General features: G+C 54.5%; 1 protein-coding gene across 5 annotated transcripts; it reads right to left on the reverse strand.

Moving 5' to 3' along the window:
• Nucleotides 1–2392: 2392 nt before the first annotated feature.
• MFAP2 (microfibril associated protein 2) lies at nt 2393–9395 on the reverse strand. Of its 5 annotated transcripts, none has more exons than XM_061367793.1 (9): nt 8827–9395; nt 5213–5298; nt 4162–4251; nt 3747–3773; nt 3581–3667; nt 3440–3481; nt 3143–3230; nt 2986–3059; nt 2393–2785 (listed from the first exon to the last, which is right to left on the reverse strand). In XM_061367793.1, exons 2-9 carry the CDS (start codon nt 5247–5249, stop codon nt 2682–2684), a joined length of 549 nt encoding a protein of 182 aa, XP_061223777.1. In that variant the 5' UTR covers nt 5250–5298; nt 8827–9395; the 3' UTR covers nt 2393–2681. The 5 variants fall into 5 exon arrangements, with proteins under 5 accessions (XP_061223777.1, XP_061223778.1, XP_061223779.1 ...); XM_061367794.1 differs by having other exon boundaries at nt 8940–9394; XM_061367795.1 differs by having other exon boundaries at nt 4162–4248; nt 8940–9393.
• Nucleotides 9396–9497: the final 102 nt, after the last annotated feature.

Below are 9497 nucleotides of genomic sequence, written 5' to 3' on the forward strand. Positions count from 1 at the left end.
ATCTGACCATGCAGAGCTGCTCAATAGAGGGGTATGGACAGTATAGGGTGCACATTATATATGAGAACCACACAGTGAGAGAGCTATACAAGAGCTGTATGGACCCAATGCATGGTAAGGAAGAGCACTGCGTGCTATAGAACTGTATCCTATATGTGCTGTGTGAGAGCTGTATGCTCTGTACATGAGCTATGCACTGTATGAGAGCTGCACACTATATAGGAGATCTGCACACCATATAGGAGAGCTGTACAGTATAGACAAGAGCTGCACACTATGCATGAGCTGCACGCTGTGTAATAGAGCTACACACTGTGTAAGAGCATATATAAGACACTATATCAGCTACACACTAGATCTGAGAGCTATGAACTGTATAGGAGCTGCACACCACATGTATGAGCTGCAGGCTATATGAGCAAGCTATGCATTGTACAAGAGAGCTGTACACTACATCTGAGAGATACCTACTATATAAGAAAGCTCACCCTATAGATGAGCTGCACACTGTATAAGACAGCAGCATGCAATGCGAGACCTATGCACTGTAGAAATGAGCTGCATGCTATGAGAGCTGCAAGCTATGTTAGAGGGCTACATGCTATTATAGGAGCTGCATGGTATATAAGAGAGCTGCACACTATATATAAAGAGCTGTATGCTATATATGAACTGCACACTATATATGAAGAGCTGCATGGTATATATGAGAGCTGCATGCTAAATAAGACCTACACACTATATATGAAGAGCTGCATGCTATATAAGACCTACACACTATATGTGAGAGCTGCATGCTATATATGAGAGCTGTGTGCTATATAAGACCTACACACTATATATGAAGAGCTGAATGCTATATATGAGAGCTGTGTGCTATATAAGACCTACACACTATATATGAAGAGCTGAATGCTATATAAGATCTAAACACTATATATGAAGGGCTGCATGCTATATATGAGAGCTGTGTGCTATATAAGACCTACACACTATATATGAAGAGCTGAATGCTATATAAGATCTAAACACTATATATGAAGGGCTGCATGCTATATATGAGAGCTGCATGCTATATAAGACCTACACACTATATATGAAGAGCTGCATGCTATATATGAGAGCTGTGTGCTATATGAGACCTACACACTATATATGAAGAGCTGAATGCTGTATATGAGAGCTGTGTGCTATATAAGACCTACACACTATATATGAAGAGCTGCATGCTGTATATGAGAGCTGCATGCTATATATGAACTGCACACTATATGTGAGAGCTGCATGCTATATATGAGAGCTGTGTGCTATATAAGACCTACACACTATATATGAAGAGCTGCATGCTATATATGAGAGCTGTGTGCTATATAAGACCTACACACTATATATGAAGAGCTGCATGCTATATATGAGAGCTGTGTGCTATATAAGACCTACACACTATATATGAAGAACTGAATGCTATATATGAACTATGCACTATATATGAAGAGCTGCCCACACTAGTTCCTGTAAGTGACCTGAACCCCAACCTGCACCCTCCATCTATAGGGGAACCCAAACCCTAGACACCCAAACAGAGACCCCACCACCACCTGGTCCAGGGGGAACTGGTGGCACCCCAAAATCAACCCCAAACCCCCTATTTGATCTAAGAGACTCAGAAACGTGCCCCAAACACACCTATACCAAACCAAGCCCCCTCCAAATGGTGCTATTTCCCCACCAAACACCCCCAAATCACTCATTTCAGATGCTCCAAAACACCCTAAAGCACCCCAGACTCATGCCCCCCAGCCCTACCTCCTGTGCACAGGGCTGGGATTGCTCAAAACATCAGAAATGCCCCAAAAATTGGACCATCCCCCCGAAAATACAGGAATTCCCTTTCCCAACCCCGAAATCCTGCCAAAAATTCAGAAATGCCCCTAAAATAGCAGAAATCCTCTGAAAATCAGGGCACTTTCCCCTAATATTGGAGCCATCACCCCCCCCAAAAAGGGACACCCCCCCAAATAAATTGAAAATCCGCCAAAAAATCAGAAATCCTCCCAAAACATCAGAAATACCCTGCAAAAATCATAAATTCACCCCAGAATCAGAGCCTTCTATCCCAGTATTGGACCCCCTCCAAGTAAATCAGAAATCCCCCATAAAATCAGAAATCCAACCAGAAATGGGTCCCTCAAATCAGAAATCCCCCCCCCCAAAAAAAATCAGGAATTCCCCCAAAATAATCAGAAATCCCCCCAAAATCAGAGCCTTTCCCCCCAACATTGAACCCTCCCCATCAAATTGGACCCCCCCCAATAATCAGCCCCTCCTTCAAATAAATCAGATCCCCCCACTCCAAAATATGAGGTTCCCCCCCCAATAAGGAGTCTGGAGCCAAGTGACCCTTCCACTTTATCTCTTGGATACTCTACATAGAAAACGGGGTGACGGGGGCTGCCGCCGCCCACCCTTTTACAATATAATAAAGAAAGTCATAAAAATAATACCCCCCCTTTATTTTTCCTTATTATGTGCACAAAAATGGACCTTTTCTTATGTTCTTTCATGCACCGTTTCGTTAGCACCATGTGAGGAGGCTGCGGAGCGGGATGGGGGGAACCAGGATCCAGGGATGGGGAAGGGGGTTTCAGGGGGGTCCCAGTGATGGGGGGGGCCCCCGGAGCTCAGCACCCACCGCAGCTGCGGGCGCAGGAGGCGACGACGGTTTGGCAGAGCCCACTGGTGGCCATCACCCCACACTTGGAGAACTTGTCCCGGCACAGGTCGGCTGCGGGAGAGTGGGAATCAGCCGGGAATGGTGGGAATAACAGCGCGCATCCCATTGGGATGTCACGGTGCAAAAAGGGGGGGGGTCATCCCCTTCAATGATGCAGCCCATGGGGTGTGATTTGGTGGTTGTTGGGGTTGTCCAGCCCGCATCACCATGGGGAAAAAGGGGGATTGGGATGGGGATGAGCCCATCCTTACCTCGCAGCAGTTCTTCATGGGCACACACGGTGCGGACGCAGATCTCCTTGTTGATCACGTAAACCCGACGGAGGCTGGATGAAGGGGTTATGGGGTTGGTGTAAATGAACGGGGGGGGTCCCCAAAATAGAGGGATTGGGGGGTTAGGGAAGCTCACCTGTAGAAGCAGATCTCATTCAGGCACTGCTTGCAGGGCTTGTGCACGGAGTAGAGCCTGGTGCAAGGGTATTGCTCCTCCCGGCAGTCTGCAAGGAGAAAAGGGAAAACCCATAGGGATGAGGCCTGACACCCTGGGGATGGGCTCAGCATCCACTCAACTCTAACCCAATGTTCTCCCAGTCCTCATCTTCAACATGAGGTGTGAGCGCGGAAGCGCATCCTTACCCCAGATGGGATAAAAGGGAGGATGAACCCCCCCCAAATGGGGACCAGGGAGGGGGGGACAAGGACTCACCAAGGGGTCCTGGCTCTGTGGGCTCAGTCTCTGGGACAGCACCTGTGGGGAGATGGAATGAGGGGGGGAAGACATTTAGGGATGGAGCAGAGCATCTTTGCCTGGGTTTTGGGGCTGGAGCATCCTTATGGTGGTACCCACCTGGGGTTGGAGCCGGCACGACTTCCTGCTGGGATTGCTGCTGGGACTGGTACCGAAACTGCTCCTCAGGGGCACGGGGGGTGACATCTGCAGGGAGAGGGACAGTGCGGGCACCCCCCAAAATCCCGCTCCCCCCCATCCGACATCCCGCAGGGAAAGCACTTACCATGATAGTCGTAGTAATCCTGGATTTCTGGGGAATAAAACGGAAAAAACAGGGGCTGAGGGTGGGATTGAGGGACAAAGGAGCCCCCATCGGGGCTGGTTTAGCCATGAGCCCCTCCTATATCTGCAACCGGTCTGAGTGATGGGAGAGCACCCCCCGAGGCACCCCAGGAATGGGGCGACATCCCACGGGGGGGGGTGGTGGTGGTGTTAAGCTTAATAAAGGCTTAATAAACAGTTGGTAGATGGGGACAGGAGAAGGAGAGAGGTGGGAATGTGTTAGAAGGAGGCTGGAAGTATAAGGAGGAAAGGGATGGAGCAAAGAGCATTGAAGAGGCATTGGGTTGGTGGTGGTAGCCAGAAGAAGCAAAGAGAGGGAGGAAAAGGAGCAGGAGGGAGGTGGGTGAAGCTCTAACCTGATTGCTGGTCATACTGGGAATACTGCACCGGCTCGGGGTAGGTGATGCCTTCAAACCTGCTGTACTGCGCCTGGACCAGGAGCGCTGCTGGGATGCAAGAGCCGGGGGGAGAAGCATCACTTAGAGGGGCACAGCCTGGATGGGGGGTCCCTGCTCTGCCTCCACCTCTTCTCCTTTGCATCATCCCCCCAAAACACCATCCCAGAGCTGTCCTTAGGGACACGCTGCCTGGAGAGGAGGAGGGAGAGGAGGGTGGGATGCTCACTGATGGGCGAGCAGTGATTCCTGCCTTGTCCAGGCGCAGCTGGGCACGATCCCAATGTCTTGCAGCACCTGGGTACCAGGACCCTGCCCATCCTGCATCCAGCTGACCCCAGTGATGCTCCTGACACCCCAGGCATCCCCTGCAACCCTTATGGAGACCCTGGGAGCTAATCCAGGCATGGATCCAGGGGGGAAAGTGGTGTTCAGAGGCCACTGTGCATGAGATGATGGGATCACACGGACAGAATGCTTCTGGAAGTGGGGCTCAGGTCACCCCCATCCCCAGGGCATGGCAGAGACATGGGGTGATGCCCCTGCAGATGCCGCATCCCTCCGCATCCTCCATCCATCAGCAGTGGGAATGATGCTAGGATGGGACTTATCTTCTCTGCCCACTCCCCCCCATGCTGCCCCCTCCTTCCCAGGCTCCATCAGCCTCAACTGTTTAATGTTTTCCATCTGCTCCCTCCCCTTTGTGTGGAGCTGGTTTCACCCTAAGTTTTCCTGGCTCCAGGCTCCGTCGCCTCCCTCCTTGTTTCCATCCCGCCTTCGCCAGCCCCTCCGGGGGTCACCAACCACCACTCCCTGGCTGTTATCCCAGCCCCGAGGTGCCCCTTCGGTGCCACCTCCATGTCCCCAAGCAGGAGGGATGCGCTTGGTGCCAGACCCCGGGTACCCCCCAACCTGAAGCATAAAGAGGAGCCTAAACTGGGGTTTGGGGCTGGTTTTGGGGTGCGGGAAGCGATGGGGGGTCCTGGTGTCACCTCGCCTTGGGGACGCTCACCTGGCACACACAGCAGGAAGAGCCCGACCGCTCTCATCCTGACAGCAGTGATGGAGGCGCAGCACGGGCCGGGATGCAGCCGGAGTCTGGATGGGGCCGAGGGGACAAGCAAAGGGATTAGGGAATAGGGCACACAGATCCCCTCCAGTCTCCATCCCCTATAGCACCACCCCCCCCCTCCATTGTCCTCAGGGATTGGCTCAAAAACCCACCCAAACCCCAGGAAAATGAAGAAACTTCCCCCAAACCGGGCTTCCCGTGGGAATTGCAAGGGCCAAGCCCTCAAACATCCCGCGGGCAGCATGAGGGGGGATGAGAAACGCTGGAATGTCTCAATCACCGCCATGGGGATGGGGGGGTCTGGATCCCCTCCACTCGCTTGGGGCTCCATGTCCAGGATTTTCAGCCCTGCTCCTTGGGAAAAGGGATTCTGTGGGGGGTCCGCGCTGCTGGGGGATGCTCTGCGTGCTTGGGAATGCCCTAAACCCAATGGGATGGGGAGATCCGGGGAGGGAAAAACCCGCTTTCAAGAGAAATCCCGCGCTGGGTTTGGCAGCTTTGGCTGCTTGCGGCTTCCCAGCTCTTCCCAAGCGAGATTCCATGTCAAGGTCTGTCTGCCCTGGTGGGGGCACGGGCCAAGGGCGGCTGTGCCGGAACCCCGGTCCCAGTGGTGGCTGGTGGGGACGCCGGCGCAATTCCCAGCATCCCAAACCAGCTCCAGGGGGAAAACTGGGGTGGGGGGGGTGAAGGAGAACTTCTCCCACAAAACTCCTTTAAGCTCCAAGTTAACGTGTTTGGCTGCTGGGAATGGAGCACGGCGGCTTTCCCGGTGCACTGGGATGCTGTGGGGATGGAGCATCCCTCCCAGCACCCCCCAGGAGCAGGGGAACTGAGGCACGGGTGGACATGACAAAACCCATTGGTTTCCATTGGTGTCTTGCCCCTGGTGCTGTGCAGGGGGGGAGCATCAGGAGGCTCCTGGATCCCACCAGCTCCCGGCTGGGTGCAGCACCCAGGATGGGAATGTGGCTTCCCCATCCCTGCTGGGATTGAGACCACCCTGGGGAAGGTGGGGTCAGTGGGACCATCATTAGAGCATGGCAGCTCTGTATGGCCATGGCCTCACCATCACCTTCTGGTGGGCCCATCCTGCACCATCGCCATCGTGTAACACCTCTTAGGGACCACATCCTGCTCCATCACCCTAGTGTCGCACCTTCTGGCCCCCATGTCCTCAACGTCACCAAAGTATAGCTTGTAGCAACCAGGTCTTCACCATCACCAAAGCACAGCACCTTCTAGAGACCATATCCTGCACCATCAGCGAGGTGCAGAACCTGCATGTCCCCACCATCACCAAAGTGTGGCCTCCTCGAGGGACATTGTCCTGCACCACCACCGTGGTGTTGCACTTCCTAAGGACCACATCCTCACCATCACCAAAGCGCAGCACCTTTTAGTGACCACGTCTTGAGCTGTATCCAGTGCTGCACCTTGTAGCCACCATGTCCTCGAGATCATCAAAGCATAGCATCTTCTAGGGACATAGCCCTGCACCTTCTAGCCACCACATCCTCACCATCACCAAAGCACCTTCTAGCACAGAACCATAGAACCAGCCCATCAAGCTCATCAAGCCCAGCATTGCCAAAGCCACCACTAACCCATGCCAAACAAAATGCAGCCACCATCGTTGCATCTTTTGGGCACCACATCCTCTTCCATCCAGACAACTGATTCCAGACCCTTCCCAGCCTTGGGAAAGCCACAGAGTTGGTCCCTGCCTGAGCTGGGATCTGATAACCAAGAGTTTGGTGGGTGCCAACCAAAGCGCCCAGCCTGGCTCCATCACCAACCCACAGCTGCATCTTGGTGGGATGCGGGACCCTGCAAGCCCCATCTGCTTCCCACCGCAAAGGAAGCCTCAGACCCGGGTTTAACCCAGGCTAACTGTGTCCTGGGATAAAAGGGATTGCGGAGGGGTGAGCGGGATCATGGCACAGACCTGGGTTTGGTGGGTGCTTGGAAAGGGTCTGGAGGCTTTATCAAGCTGCTTAGATCCTGCCTTGGATCTGGGTCCTGGCCAGGATGGGATGGGTACAGGGAACCAGGGGAGCTTGCGGCTACCTCAAGGTGCCAGAAAGGGGCTGGAGATGCCCATCCCAGCTTTTGCTGGGTGTCCGGATACTGGAATCCTAAAGGCACCAACATTCTGCAGCCCCAAATCACCCTGACCTGGTGTCCATATCCCACCCGGACAGCTTGGGCAAGGCTGTGGGGCAGATGGATGCCCACCTCTAGAGGCATCCCACATCATCCTCCATCACCCCATTGATCACGGAACCCCAGCCTGGTTTGGGTTGAAGGGACCTTAAAGCTCATCCAGTTCCACAGGCAGGGACCCCTTCCACTGGAGCAGCTTGCTCCAAGCCCCTGTGTCCAACCTGGCCTTGAGCACTGCCAGGGATGGGGCCAAGGCTCCAAGGATGCGGCCCCGCAGCTCGGGGTTAACGAACCCCCCCCGGCCCCTTCATTCCCCAGCTCCGTCTGCAGCGCCCGCGGCCTCTCCCGAGGCCCAGCTCCCCCTGAGCGCCCCCCGAGCACGGAGCTCTTGGCCCGCAGCGGGGACACTCGGCTCACGTCGGCCCTGGGCCCGCACCAACCTCCTCTCCTCCGGCTTGAGGCCACCGGAGCCCCCCGGCAGCGATGCTGGGGGTCACCAACACCGTCCTCACCCCCCTCCCCCCCCGGGTGTCCAAGCAGCAACGGGGCCACCCCCTCCTCCTCCTCCTCCTCCTCCTTCTCCTTTCCCCACCCGTGTGTGTGTGTGATGCCCCCGGTCCCCTCCCCAGCCCCATTCCCCTCCGTGCAGGGGTCCAGCGGCGCCAGATGTTGCTGCAACTGCACATCTGGGAACAATCAACCCCGAGGAAAGAACAGCACAGCCTCGCTCTTTCATTCTGCTAAACCCCACCTTCCCCCAGCCTCTCCCCCCTCCCCCAGATCCCTTTTTTCCCCTTTTTCCTTTCTTTCCTTTTTTTTCCCCCAAGCTCTCCGGTTGCCAGAGGGTGGGAGAACAAAGGGAATAGAAAAGAATTCACTTTGGGATGAGGGGGGGCGGCTTTAACCAAAGGTAAAACCCTCCCCTTCTTTCCCCCCCCCCATTCCCATTTGCACACATCGCGGTTTCATCTGGGTCCCGTTCCCACCCGGGGGACACACACAAAATACATGGAAATACCGAAATATCCCTTTCCGACAGCCTCATCCCAGGAGGGAAAAAGGGAAAATGCCGCTCCCTTCAGGCACTGGGGGAGTTTGGGACCCTTGGAAGTGGTTAAAAATCGACTGAAGTGGTTAAAAATCTACTCCATCAGCTGTCAGGCTGCGAAAATACCCCCCCCCCCCATGGCTGGTGGCTTTTAGCACCCCAAAAATGAGGTGGGTTTGTTTGGTATGAGCTTTAAAGGTTGGGAGCAGATTTCCGACCCAGGCTGATGCAGTTTTAAGGCGGTTTCAGAAGCCCCAAAGATGGGGTTTGGTCCCATGGGGTGCTGGGGGGGATGCGGGATGCAGGGGTTGGGATGGGGGGGTCCCTCTCGCTTGGTCCTTACCGCTCGCGGGGTCGGTGCTGGCTCTGCTCTCGGCCGGGTCCCTTCTCGCACTTCCCAAAACTCCGAAATGAGTTAAAAGCCTAAAAAACAACCCAAAAAGCACAAGCTCCTACCTCCAACATGGGGGATCCGCTGGGTCCTAATGCCACACCTGAGCCAGCCCCTTCCTCCGCCCCAACGGCCGCCTGTGAAGGAGGGGGATAAGAATGAGACCAAACGGATCAATAAGAGCACAGGGATGCAGTGGTCATCAGGGATAGGGATTGGGTTTTCCCGGATGGATGAGTTTGAAATGGATTTAAAGTTACTTTGATGGTGAAAGCAAGGAGGGAGGAGGATTTTGTGCAGCGCCGAGCACAGTTTAGGCTGGGTTTTGTGCTGCTGTGGGGGGGAATGAAGGGATCGTGTCAAAGCAGTGCTCTATGATCCCGGGTGTCTTGGGGAAATGGAGATAAACCCCCCAAAACTGGGATACCGGGACCCCAAATCGCTCCTCCTCACTCCACGTTTGGCATTAGCGCTCCATCTCCCACTGAAGCAGTGAGGATGCTGCAACCCCGCAGCAGATTTAAAGCTTTATCCCAGGATGAAGGGAAAATAAGTCAAGAATTCCCTGTTTCCCCACCCCATCGGAGGATGCCGGAGCGGATCCGCAGCCCCTGTGTGGTGCT

The sequence above is a fragment of the Neopsephotus bourkii genome, unplaced genomic scaffold (genome assembly GCF_033783945.1).
Source record: "Neopsephotus bourkii isolate Nb327-2 ecotype Australia unplaced genomic scaffold, CSIRO-AGI_Nbou_v1 NB_1399, whole genome shotgun sequence".
Lineage (NCBI taxonomy): Eukaryota > Metazoa > Chordata > Aves > Psittaciformes > Psittacidae > Neopsephotus > Neopsephotus bourkii.